At 36.3% G+C, this 14,759-nt stretch overlaps 2 protein-coding genes across 2 annotated transcripts in view; one reads left to right on the forward strand and one right to left on the reverse strand.

Annotated features, from left to right (window-relative positions):
• The first annotated feature begins 2,457 nt into the window (after nt 1–2,457).
• LOC132550033 (U5 small nuclear ribonucleoprotein TSSC4-like) lies at nt 2,458–4,973 on the forward strand. The gene is made up of 2 exons (XM_060214030.1): nt 2,458–2,496; nt 3,637–4,973. The coding sequence occupies exon 2, from the start codon at nt 3,650–3,652 to the stop codon at nt 4,487–4,489; it is 840 nt and encodes a 279-aa protein (XP_060070013.1). The 5' UTR covers nt 2,458–2,496; nt 3,637–3,649; the 3' UTR covers nt 4,490–4,973.
• Nucleotides 4,974–6,935: 1,962 nt separating this feature from the next.
• LOC132550031 (low-density lipoprotein receptor-related protein 6-like) overlaps nt 6,936–14,759 on the reverse strand; it is a 38,244-nt gene continuing 30,420 nt past the window's right edge. The window contains exons 15-16 of the mRNA XM_060214028.1: nt 14,422–14,630; nt 6,936–14,077 (exon numbers count right to left, since the gene is read on the reverse strand). Of these exons, the coding sequence (XP_060070011.1) occupies nt 12,517–14,077; nt 14,422–14,630 (1,770 nt within the window). The 3' untranslated portion in view covers nt 6,936–12,516. The remainder of the gene's footprint in view (nt 14,078–14,421; nt 14,631–14,759) is intronic.

Genomic DNA, 14,759 nt, shown 5'->3' on the forward strand with positions numbered 1-14,759 from the left:
CAGGTGATCTTGATATGGAGGTATATAGTAATAATTATGACAGGTGACCTCTATATTGAGGTGTACAGTATGACAGGTGACCTCTATATTGTGGTGTAAAGTATGACGGGTAACCTCTATATTGCGGAGTACAGTATGACAGGTGACTCTATACTGAGGTGTACAGTATGACAGGTGACCTCTATACTGAGGTGTGCAGCATGACAGGTGACCTTATACTGAGGTGTACAGTGTGACAGGTGACCTCTGTATTGTGGTGTACAGTGTGACAGGTGACCTCTATATTGAGGTGAACAGTGTGACAGGGGACCTCTATACTGAAATGTACAGTATGACAGGTGACCTCTATACTGAGGTGTACAGTATAACAAGTGATCTCTATATTGTGGTGTACAGTATGACAGGTGACCTCTATACTGAGGTGAACAGTATGACAGGTGACCTCTATATTGAGGTGTACAGTATGACAGGTGATCTAGATATGGAGGTATGTAGTAATAATTATGACAGGTGACCTCTATACTGAGGTGTACAGTGTGACAGGTGACCTCTGTATTGTGGTGTACAGTGTGACAGGTGACCTCTATATTGTGGTGTACAGTGTGACAGGTGACCTCTATATTGAAATGTACAGTATGACAGGTGACCTCTATACTGAGGTGTACAGTATAACAAGTGATCTCTATATTGTGGTGTACAGTATGACAGGTGACCTCTATACTGAGGTGAACAGTATGACAGGTGACCTCTATATTGAGGTGTACAGTATGACAGGTGATCTAGATATGGAGGTATGTAGTAATAATTATGACAGGTGACCTCTATACTGAGGTGTACAGTGTGACAGGTGACCTCTGTATTGTGGTGTACAGTGTGACAGATGACCTCTATACTGAGGTGTACAGTGTGACAGGTGACCTGTATTGTGGTGTACAGTGTGACAGGTGACCTCTATACTGAGGTGTACAGTATGACATGGTGAACTCTATAATGAGGTGTACATCATGACAGGTGACCTCTATACTGAGGTGTACAGTGTGACAGGTGACCTCTGTATTGTGGTGTACAGTGTGACAGGTGACCTCTATATTGAGGTGAACAGTGTGACAGGTGACCTCTATATTGAGGTGAACAGTATGACAGGGGACCTCTATACTGAAATATACAGTATGACAGGTGACCTCTATACTGAGATGTACAGTATGACAGGTGACCTCTATACTGAGGTGTACAGTGTGACAGGTGACCTCTGTATTGTGGTGTACAGTGTGACAGGTGACCTCTATATTGAGGTGAACAGTGTGACAGGTGACCTCTATATTGAGGTGAACAGTATGACAGGGGACCTCTATACTGAAATATACAGTAGGACAGGTGACCTCTATACTGAGATGTACAGTATGACAGATGACCTCTATACTGAGGTGTACAGTATGACAGGTGAACTCTATATCGAGGTGTACAGTATGACATGTGATCTCTATATTGTGGTGTACAGTATGACAGGTGACCTCTATACTGAGGTGTACAGTATGGCAGGTGATATAGATATGGAGGTATATAGTAATATTTATGACAGGTGACCTCTATACTGAGGTGCACAGTATGACAGGTGAACTCTATATCGAGGTGTACAGTATGACATGTGATCTCTATATTGTGGTGTACAGTATTACAGGTGACCTCTATACTGAGGTGTACAGTATGACAGGTGACCTCTATACTGAGGTGTACAGTATGACAGGTGACCTCTATACTGAGATGTACAGTATGACAGGTGACCTCTATATTGTGGTGTACAGTATGACAGGTGATATAGATATGGAGGTATATAGTAATATTTATGACAGGTGACCTCTATACTGAGGTGCACAATATGACAGGTGACCTCTATACTGAGATGTACAGTATGACAGGTGACCTCTATATTGTGGTGTACAGTATGACTGGTGACCTCTATACTGAGGTGTACAGTATGACAGGTGACCTCTATATTGAGGTGTACAGTATGACAGGTGACCTCTTTACTGAGGTGTACAGAATGACAGGTGACCTCTATATTGTGTTGTACAGTATGACTGGTGACCTCTGTATGGCAACTTTAAAGAAAATGCCAACATGTCAACATAACCATAACCAAACCTCAAATTCGTTTAAACAAGCGGAAAATATGAACAAAAGAACGATTGTACAGACTCCTGAAAAGTACCTTATGACCAGGTTTTGAGAGAGGCGTCTGCTTCATCTCTAAGGAAGTATGCATTATGCCAGGTGACCTCTGAATGGAGATATGCAATAGCAGATGACCTCTGTATGGAGGTATAGCAGGTGACCTTATCAAGGAGGTATGCAGTGTGTCAGGTGAAATCACGCTGTATACATGTATACAGTATGCAATTTTTTGCATTAGCTTTTTGCGGTGGAAGGGAAATAACTCTGAATGACTTGGGCCATCAGTTGCTTGGTGAGGTTGGCGAACGGACGAGGCTGAGAGATGTAAGTTATATTGCTTTAGGATATTCAGTCTTAAAAAGGGTGAAACCACAAAAAAGTCTCAACACTTGCGATGGGTCTTTTGGGGTATATTTTAAATATTCAGCTCAGAATGAATTTGCGGTATTGTGTCCATGTACTGTGACAGAAACTGCGTTACCAGTTTTGACGGATGTTTGGAAAGTGAATGTCTTTAATAGCATTGGGTAACCAGTTACTCGCCATTTTGAACCTCTAACATTGTTATAGTATACAAGCCTCAACCAAGGATAAAACTCAGGAGTTCCACGTAGATGAGGAAAAACACATCGCGGCCGTTGACGTTGTGAAATTTGAATCCACCTTTCTGTTTCAATCAGTGGGAGATCATGTACATTAAGTCATTATTTTTTAAGCAACACTCAGACATTGATCACTTACATCAGAGACAGTACAGTTGAATATAGACTACATTTACCCCCTTGTGTACAAGTAGTGAACGAGGTTTAACTAGATAACTAGAAGTATGTTAGTAGAGTTCTTACAGGTAATGAGAAAAAAATCCATCTAGGTCTAGTCCATGGCCAACTGTGGGGTTTTACTTGTACAGCGGTCGAGATACTTAAATACATGTCAGAACTACTTGTTTTTAATCAAACTTGTATAGGTAATTAATTCCCATTTGAGGTATTTGATTATACATATATATATATATATATATATATTCTGAAGTAGATTACACTGTGACACTTGATTCAACTCGCCCAATATCCATCTGTTATTGTCAGCGAAGATCCTTCAATATTTTCCCACATTTACAATCAAGATTTTTAAAATAGCATTTCTCCCATTTATAAAATTAGATACATGTACCTTTACAGGTTCTATTGAAAACAGCATACGCCATGTCTTTACATGATTGGCCCAGATTGCTGCCCTTTGCTTCATTCTGTTAGCATCATGTGCACCCAGAGGATTGTATAAAACCGCTGCAATAAGTTTCTATTTCAATAGCAAAGGAGAGCAAGAATTCACTTAAAAGAATTTTAACAAATTAAAAAAAAAAACAGGTCTACACATAATGTGGTATATTTAATTTGCTTTTATATCAACTGATGATGATTACATAGTGAAGTCATTGATATGACTTATGCTTTATTTCAGATCACAAAAAAACATGCAAGATAAGGGGAGTCCGCCCGGTAGTTCAGACTTCACCATCGCCTCTGGTAACGACAGTTTTTCTGATAGATGTAAGGACGTGTTCAGTTGTCTTCAGTCCTTAGAGGATAAACATGTTGCTCACGACCAGTCTGTCGATGAGGAAGGAAATCAACTACTGTTTAAAGCTGATCCGACCATAGAGGACACAGAGACATTATATCGCAAATTTAAGAAACCAAACCCGCCTCAACATTCATCTGGTAAACAAGATCAATCACATAATGATATAAAAAGAGGGCTCAAAAGGCCATCATCTGAACTGTATATTCCTCCATGGCAGAAGAAGGGAGACAACCCTCAATCTGATTATAAATCAATGAAAAAGGATTCAGATTTTAAACTTCCACCTCAAAGATTTCCAAGCCGACAACAAAAGAAAATCCCAGACTTTAAACTGAATCCCAGCAAATGGAAAAAATACACCTTGGAAGATGTCTCAAATGAGGATATGAGCCAAGCTTCCAATACGAAGGCAGCCTTTGCTTTCCTCGAGGAGAGGAGAAAGTTGAGGGAGGCTGCCGAGGGGAAGGAGGAGGAAGTTAAGGCTGACGTTGAGGGAGGAGCATGTTCACAGGGTGCTATTATTTTCAAAAGACCAAACAAAAAGGGAGGTGATAAACAGGACTCTGATTCAACAAAAAGCAAATTTGACAAGAAGAATTGTGATCAGTTCAATGAAGATGATGAAGATTCAGAAGAGTCGTTGGTTATTAAACCTAATGTGACTTTCAAATCTAAAAAAAGCAAAAGTTTGAGAAGTATCAGAAAGAGAGAAACAGAAGATGACAACTAAAGAAGTTCAAATTCTTTGTACATTTCATATCAAATATCTTTAGAAATAAACTTTTTTTAAAAGCTGAAGGTGATGATAATTCCTATAGAAAGTGCGATACATTTTACTGATTTTAATTCACGGAGAAAAAATGTGCCTTTCATAACAATGCACTTCAAAATATGTAGTTTTTATGAACTCATTAGATAATTTGAAAATTAATGAAAATTATCAACTGGTAATTTGATCAAACTTTCATTGCTAATATGATTCAGTTTTATTAGCGATACACAGTGGATTGCTGTCCTAAGATCAAGGTTTATAAAGTAACTTTGCACTTTGTATACATGTAGATATGCAGGTGTATTTCATGTTACTAGCTATAATTCTGGGGTATCTAGCCTTTTAAAGATTGTACAAAAGACACAAGTGAATAATACCTTTTAATTCAAATTTAGATAAGAAACAGTTGAGCCAAACAATTAAACTGCATCATACAACTGTTTCATCCTTCTTTGACTCATCAGTGATGATAAGGGCCTGAACTTTAAATCTAAGAGGCGACTGAGGAAAATCCAAAGTGCTAAATTATTTGGTATTTTGTGATCAGAAGCAATTTATACAAAACCTTGTATGCTCACATACTATTGCCACTGAATGACGTGGGTAAACGTTTACACATCAATGAAGATGATCCTATAACAAATTAATATCAAACAATCACTTAATTTCATAATGTTAACATATCATGTCATAGAACTTCAGTCTGTTGAACACTGAGGCAATAACCAGCAACTACCAGGAGTTTCAGCAGCATAATGATCCTGGCTGTTGGCAGGACAATGAAACCCGCTAGAATTACATTAAGCTTGACTTTCATGTTTGATATACTTTTGCTGAGATTTTAATCTTGGACCTAACCAGTCTATTCCTTAACTAAATTGATAATGAAAATTATCCTTACCAGTAGACAAGTTCACGATTGATTTAATGGAAACAATATACAGTGGTATCAATTTCGGGGACAATAAGTGACCAAGAGTTTCCAGGGATAAAGAGAACCTTGTGCGAGTAGTGCAAGGTATTTCATGGGCACCATTAAAACAGTGGTTATATCTTTTTTATTGTCTCTGTCTGGTATTGAACCTAGAAGTCCAGGATAAAGGCCTGATGCTCTGCAAAATAAGCTGAACAGATAATCTCCATTGAAAAATCATTAAGAATAAGCTAGTATTTTATCAAGTCAACTCCAATCAAGAGTATATCATTTAAATGGATAATTGATGGAATGAGATGGAGCTAATCAGTGATATTGTAAACGTCTACTTAGACTTAATACAAGGTAAATCTAGTCATATTTAGATATCACTTGATTATAACAACAATTTAATAGGTGTCTGCTGTTGGACATATTGTTTTACCATAAGGGTAACAAAGGGGAGTAACTCTAGTAGATCTGAATGGTTAAAACACCATGCCAGAAATTATACAATTACGACTTGGTCATAGATTAATTGCATCAAGGCACATCAAATGACATAGACAGCTCTAGATTTAGAAATATATTCATGTACCAGGATACAATGAAAGTAAACCTTTATTACTAGTGTGATCCACATGCCAAAACATGTTCACTATAATGTAATTACCATTTCATTTTGGTCAGTGTAAAATTAAATCTGGAACAAACCCTGGTGTTCAGAAAATTTACACAAAACGAAAGAAACATCAGCTTTATCTGTATTTCTGAATGTTCCATTAATTTGATATTAAAATCCCTCCATGGATATCCATGTGTCCGATGTGTGCTGAGGCATTTACTATCACGTCCTGTGTGTTTCATACTTGTTTTCTCCACAAAAGGCAGTTTCTACTGCAATGTCATATACAGACGGGTGTCTACCACGGACAAGTTTAATTATTGGTTCAGTTCATACACCTGTATTAGTCAGGATTCTGACATCCATTTTTGAAAAAACTACATTTTCCTCGCTTTCGTGGGGATACATTTTTGCAGGTAACCTGTTCATATCATACACATTGTATGTACCAGAACTTCTTGAAAACGCTGTCATACACTTTGTGTGCACCAGAATCTATTGAAAACTGATATCATACACTTTGTATGCACCAGAATCTATTGAAAACTGTTCATATCATACACTTTGTATGTACCAGAATCTATTGAAAACTGCTGACATCATACACTTTGTATGCACCAGAATCTATTGAAAACTGCTGACATCATACACTTTGTAAGCACCAGAATCTGTTGAAAACTGCTGACATCATACACTTTGTATGCACCAGAATCTATTGAAAACTGATATCATACACTCTGTATACACCAGAATCTATTGAAAACTGATATCATACACTTTGTATGCATCACACCCTTTTGAAGATCAAAATCAAATCTATTTTTTCCAGTTTCATTACACATAAGAATGAGAACAACAAATGAGAATTATTTTAGTATTTTTTATTTTATTATTTCAATTTATCATTATACATAATGGCTCTTATCCTATAATAGCCGTAAGAATACCTGTACTTTCATATTGGACAATGAAGGGGTTTATATAGCACAAATAAGGCACAGAAAAATAAGCATTGCATGCTACCAATAGCTACAAAGTCTCTTACTGGAGGGAGGGAGGCGAACTAACACATCCTGCACTTACTGGAGGGAGTGAGGAAAACAAACACAACCTCCACTTATTGGAAGGAGTGAAGTGAACTAATACAACAGCAGGGAGGGGCTACATGATACATGTATCTGTACTGGCCTTGTATTGAGGGTAATCACCATAGAAACATGAACAAAGTTGCAAATAAAAAAAAACTTCTTTTGATTTTTGATCTTTTGATATGTACATAGTACACAAAAACAATAACTGAATAATTTATTTGTGATATTGTGACAATAAAGGCCGATATCCTTTTTATATGAAAGTCTGCCTTTCCATTTCGATGTGATCCATGTATTGATTATTTCTACAAAACGGTACATTCATAGAAACACTCATTCTATAATGGAATTTCTTATTCAAAATACCACATAAATCACATTAAAATGAAATATACTGAATAAATATATAGGTATAAATATGTTATAAGCAACCTGTCTGTTTTCCTGGTGAGCAAACCAACAAATGAATGATTTCAACAGAAAATTATATTTACATTGATATACCCGTTAAATTTAGCACTGTTTTTGGCCGCGCCCCATAGCAGTGTTGCCACCTTGGCAACAGATGCAGGCTACAAGTGAACAGTCATGCTACTTACATGAATTAAAGAGCAGAACAAGCACAGAGATGAAGACTTTGGAATGACACTGTGTTAAGGTCTCACTTAAATGCTATTAACCCAAACAATGTTAAAAACACTTTAATTTTTACTTCAAAAAACCTTTATGCAGAACATGTTTTTGCTGAAATATTGATATTTCATGCCTTGAAATATTGGTCACATGGACTTGTAGGTGAACTTCTGCAAGATTTTGGGATTTCAGACAAAATTCTATTAAAAAATAGTGGGTTTTTCTCTCTCTCAAAAATCCATGTACATAGTACATTCAGCAATATGAATTCCAATTAAAAAGATATTTATCTAAGTCAATTCTGTCATAATTCAACTTAAAACTATAAACAAGAACTAAAAAAAACCAGCACTTGTTTTTATTATCACAATATGGTGTTGTATATCATACACACCCATCTTTTCAAATCATCTGTTTAAAAATTAGCATGCAATAAACTAAAATAATTAAATCTTAACAAGTTAGATTTTCTCTGATGAATTAAAATCTTTTCCATGCATGAAAGATTGAACTCTAAAAACAACTACGTCTAAAAAGAGCACTGCTTTTTTTTTTAATAAAAGAAGTTTCTAAAACTTCTGTAGAAAATAAAATGTGTATAAAGACAAAATATTATACTTCTCGTTGTAAAACAAATGAAAAAATCACATCATGAGCAACTGCCATGAAATAATAATCTTGAATTTTCTCCTCAGTAAAGATACACAGAGATAGCATCAAAGATGAGATGTTTCTCTTAAACAAGAAATTCCAATCAACATAGGTGTATCCTGGTGTACTGGTACACTTAAGCACTGTTTTGTTCAATTCTGCCAATAAACTATCAAGATACCAATTTCAGCAGAATACGTTTGTTGAAGTGTTGTGCATAACTGTCATGCTAATTACAGTTTTGGTGTAGTTTGTTTTGTATTATATATGCTGCTGGTGTGTAAATTATCAATATGTTTGATATTGTGCTGAAATTTGATCATGGTGAAAAATATATGCTTACCACATATATCACAAACAACCAATGGATTTTGGACATGAATATTGTTTACATTCACAATTTATATCACAAATTTGTCATGTTTGTTTGATCTTCAATTGTTTCAGTAAGGGACAAGTATAAAGTAGGAAACACAACATCACAAAAATGAGGGTTTAAAGAATTTGTTTTGCTGACATAGTGGGAACAGATCATACTAGACCTGAATCTATAACAAAAACAGCACCTATTACGTGTATTTCTGTCTGGCAGCTACTTACAGGTTAAATAAAACAAAGAGGGATGAGGGTTTAAAAAAAAACCCACACGCAACAGAAATCCACCAATTGTCCTAATCGTAAAAAGCAGTAGCAGCACAGGGCAGTGTAGCATGCCCGAGGACATAGTGAAATATACCCCCGTCTTTTGTGTGTGACCTAACCGATGCTGTAGATAATGTACATATATTTACACATTTCAGCAGCAGCTAAAGTAGTTTTATTTCTACATACACTGTAAGTATGTAGGACGTACAATATATACACAGGTACTCTCATATCTACGTACAAACATATTTTTTGCTTGTAGGCCAAGGAACTATTAAAAGGAATATCAGCTTTAACAAGAAATATTCAAAACAATTTTTTTGTCAATTTGTAAAAAGTAATAAAAAAATAATGTGAAAATTATTGTGGAAATCTCTGTCTTTATACTTCCTGTAAAAACTCAAGTTAAAAGATACATTTTTTGTTTGTTTGATGGATACAAGGAAAATGTCCTGTCCAAGAGAATCTCTAATGCTGAATATTCATGAAAAATATTTCTTGAACCTACTGACAACATTATCACCCACATTCTATCTCCGTGGTTACTACAAAAATCATTTTCTGTACATTAACATAAATATATATATATACGACAACTCATATCTCTACAGGATTACGAAAAAATACACAGATTCTACCTGGCCACTGTACATACACCTTTAACGAGTCATGAACAGGTGAGGTCTACTCTCATCTGGTGACCATACACAACATTCGCATTAGGATTTCATACTTTTAAAACAATAGTGACCCTTCTTATTTCTACAGCTTTTTACCTCCTCAAACTATATTAGGCTGATCCAAATATGACATCTGAATAATAAAGAACAAGTAAGAAAGACTTTCAGGTAAATAATAACAGATGATGAAGATTTTACACTTTCAGATGAATTCTGAAAGTATGGGAAAAAACACAACTTTCTTTTAGATACATGTACATATAAAGACAACCATTAAAGTATAATATCAAATAAGCTTGTCTTTCAATGAATTTAAGTAAAACTACAAATATGAAATCCATTCATGAAAGTGTTTCCATATTCATTCAAATGTGAAGAATTAAAGAATTTCCAAAATTTCGACAACTTCTACAACCTTAGCAATTCATAAGACAATTTGTCCTGGACAAGAACAGTAGTATTAAAATGTTTAAAAGAACTTAATCCAATTTGGAATGGAATTGTTCAAATAATAATAAAAACAAATGATTTCAAAGCAATCTGACAGTTATCAAAATTTACAACTATACTTACTACTTTGTAATATTTTTATCTGAACACCAGGTCCCGTGTATAATACATGTATATTTAAGTTTAGTGAACTAGTAGTAGCACTTGTTCCTACTATCATTTAATCACAGCACTAGTGTATTTATACAATAAATCACCATTCAATTATATAACTGGTAAATTAGTTTTGGTATTATAGTCACAACACTAGAAACTTTGTAGAAGTTCATATTATACATATCTTTGGCAATAGATCACATGAATTTACTTACTTTAAATCCTGGAACAATGGAGACGCAGAAAAACTGGTAGTTCACACTTTCACTTTCTGCTCAATTTCCAATTTATACAAAATGTGCAGTTTGACATGGAAGACTAATTACACTAAATATTTAACTTGATTATGTATTAATCATATCTTCAGTTTAACCAGCTACATGGAATAGTTTAAACCTTATTTTTTCTGTGGAAAAAAAATTGACACAAAATGAAAATTTCTTGGATCAGTCTAATATGGTTTGAGGGGATGGAAGGGTACACCAAATGCCATTAAGTATATAATTATTCACCATTAAAAGTCATGTTCAAAAGCTGCTTGCTTTCTGTATATATATAATGCCTAACACTATTAAACAGAGGTAGAAGTCTGACATAGCAAGCATTCTGAACACAACCTTGTGTAGCAAGGTCACTCAAAAATAACTAATTAAAACTCATCCGCCTAGCTTGGGCTATTTCCATCAGAATTCTCATTTTCTCTTAATTTGAATATATCAGTTAAATATATCAAAGTAATAACAACCCACCGTTACGAAGAGAGACATTTTGCCAGTTATGTATTAAAGAAATGTGTTTCATTAGCTGTTGTTTCGACTTTCTCCGCTACCTACTAGACAATGAGAAGGTTCATTGTATAAGTTGGAAATTGCAACATCTGAATCACTTGGGATTAAACAGTTCGAAAAATAGTTGCATCTACTGTACATCCATTAAAAAATGCATCTTTTATTGAACTCGCATATGACAATTCCAAGAAATTTCACTGAAGACTTATACATGTAAATGGTGATTTGGAACACTTCTGTCCCTTTTCTCTATTTTTTCCCCTTTTTTTTCTCTGTCATTGCTGTCCCAGGTTTAACACAAACAATAAATCACTACCATGTTGTACAAAAGAACGGTGTGATACAGATGTATACATTCCAAATACACATTTCAAACAATGCTGACCGTGACTTGTCGACCTGGAACTTTGAGTGGAAATAGCACAAGTTATGAACGACAAGTTTGTTACAAACCTAGATAATAATTCTCAATACATAAGTCATTCAAATGAACACAAAATTCAATGTTTAAAAAAAAATCACTTTGGCATAATGCTATATGAAAAGAAAATTTGCAAAAACAAACAAAATGGTGGTAAGCAGAAAAGCAGTCCCAGCCAGTTTATACATTCTATAAAAAGTCCTATTGAGCACTTGTCCGGTGACCGCAGGGACGCTTCACTACCTAGCAACCAATACAATGATTATCCAATAAAAAATTGGATACTTTCACACTCTCGTACAATTTTGATGTTCAACGTACCATCAGAATGACTTGACTGTCTCCTGTTACTGATAAATCATGATACCCTTTTCCCTGATGTGAAGGTGTAAATTTGGATGACGACATATAAAGTGAGAAATAACAATTTTAGAGATTTACAAATGATGGCAGATTCAACATCAAATTTGTCAATTTAACATTGTACAAACGATCAGTCACAGATTTAGCCTTTACAATGATTGTAGATGAGGTTTGAAGGGAGAAACAGCTCACATGATTACACACAAAGAAACAAATAAACAAAGGGTTCTGCCATTTATAGTACGATTCAACAACCACAGTAGGTAAAAGAAGATGTGAGGCAATAACTGTGACTGACTGTTTGACAATACTGTCCATTCATTCACATAACCCATACTGTTGATTAATGCTGCGATACCATATATTGCAAAGTACAATTTTTTTATCTCATATACATATATTTATATATATATATTATATATATATAAATTTGAAAAAGAAATCAGCACATTTGTTCATCCTTAAATTCACACATACATAAATATTAGCACTTGTGAGTCTTCCACACTTGTCATTTTTTTCTCTCATTTGTTCATGCATTTACACTAATCCCACTCTCACTCATTTGGCTAGCAGTCCGAGTTCCCCACCGGTGAGGGTGGTGGGGGATACGGATTGAAATAACTTCTCTCTGTCGAGGGTGAGGGGGGACAACTCATCATATCGTCCGAGAAATAATGGCTACGAGGTGTGGGAGGTGGGGGATAGGGGTCATAGTCGTTGTAAAGTTCTCTTGACCGACTAAACTTGTAGTATCTTTTAGGGGGGTAAGGTTCACTTTCCTCACAAACGTCAGTACTACAAGGGGTTGTGGGCGGCGGGGGAATGTGCCGCGGTAGTTTATAAGGTTTATAAGACCGCACTGTTGACGGACTATTAGAGGAGTAACCATTAAACTCCCCGAAACACACGGAGCGGTCCGTCACTGGACTAGGTGGGGGATTCAGTGTCTCTTTAGGATAGTGAGTCACAGTAGAACTACTGGAGGAAGCTCCAGTCACATGATTTCTGTCGTACTGTGCTGTACTCCCAGACACAGACGACGGCAAAGCACCATTCTTGTTACTCCTCTTAGGCAGTGTATTGGGGGGAGTCTGGTCTATTTGTGCATTAAGAGGTTTGGTGAGCATGATCATGTCTCTATCATAATAATTATTCATTCCTTGTGATTTTCTTCGGCATGCGAACACAACTCCAACAATAAGCACAAGAGAGAAAATCCCCACAATGATGATCACTGTAATGTGAGCATCAGGTGGAGTAGCTGGTTTGTTAGTGGCCGTACGTTCACACGGCTCCATTTGGGAGTTGTGCAGACATTCCGGATCATCCTCCATTTCCATATCCTCACAATGGGGATCTTCCGGATCACAACAGTTTTCCTCATCCGAGCCATCCTCACACTGATCCACACCATCGCACACCATGTTGCTGTCAATACACTTTCCATCACCACATTTGATCTGCGACGGGTCACAAACAGGACAATCCTCCTCGTCCGAGTCGTCTCCGCATTCGCCCTGACCATCACAACGCCACACACGAGGTATACAATTGATGTCTCCACTTTTACAAGTGAACTGCTCGGGCGAACATGTTGGAGGATCAGCACACGTATGCCCATCTGCCTTCAGTACTAAGTCGATGGGACATGAACATCGTGCTGTGTTATCTCCTTGGGCAACACAGATGTGTGAACACTTGTGGTTGCTTACGGCACAAGGATGCTGATCGATGTCCACAAGTTGGAGGTACTGGGCCACTGCAAGGTCACTGAGACTTTCCAAACGACCTTGGATATAAGTGCGATTTTTCCCATCTAATTTATTTGCCCGGATGATGGCACGTTGCTCTTTATCAATCCAATACAAGAAATTTCCAAAAACAGCCATGCCTTTCAGATTTTGAATCTTTTCATCAACTAACACATTTCTGTCACCTCCATCCAAGTCTGAGCTTTCAATCCTGTTTAGACTTGAGTCAGCCCAGTACAGGCGTCCTCCTTCAACATCGATGGCAAGTGGGCCTGGCTTTCCAAGGCTGGTTTGAAACAATGATACACGTTCAGTGCCATCTAAAGCTGATCTCTCTATTGAAGGCTGTCCAACCAGATTTGTCCAGTACATGTACCTGTATAGAAATGCCAATGAAATTTAAATTTTCTGATTTTTTTGGGAGTTGGGTGTAAGGGTCAGGGTGGGGAGGTTTAAAGTCATAATTCTGAGTTTAGCATCCAGATTTCCAACATATTTACCACAATCAAATACAATCATCTTTCCCTGGAGTCACCAGTCCAGCAATTTACTTCTACAGTTCTACGTTTATTCTATTGTGCCCTCATGGAATGGCCAAATTTCAGCAATCAGAAATGTTACCCTATCAAGCATAGATATTCAACAGTTTTAAATATTAATATATTTGGAATTCAAAAACCTTAATGAAGAATAAAATTACTATATTTAAGCCATACAAACCCTTTTTGTGGATTGAGGACAATAAAGCGTGGCTTGATGGTATGTTTTTCATCACTGGCAATGACCACCCCTATTGAAGAACCATCGAAGCGAGTGACATTGATGTTGTTCGTTGTGGAACACGTCCAAAATATGGTCTGTGAGTAAGGGTCTATAGCAATGTCAAACGGACGATAGATGCCCTGCTGATTGGATACAACTACAATAGCCTGAAAAGGAAAGTTTATTTTGTCATGTGTCAGGTTAGATAATGTAGTTCTGATACTCAAGTAATTGTCTTACATTCAATTTTTTTTTCTTTTAATTTTTTTCAAATATCCCTCTCACTTAATGTAAAT

The sequence above is a fragment of the Ylistrum balloti genome, unplaced genomic scaffold (assembly GCF_031769215.1).
Source record: "Ylistrum balloti isolate Yb309-2 unplaced genomic scaffold, AGI_CSIRO_Ybal_v1 Utg370102, whole genome shotgun sequence".
In the NCBI taxonomy this organism is placed as follows: Eukaryota; Metazoa; Mollusca; class Bivalvia; order Pectinida; family Pectinidae; genus Ylistrum; species Ylistrum balloti.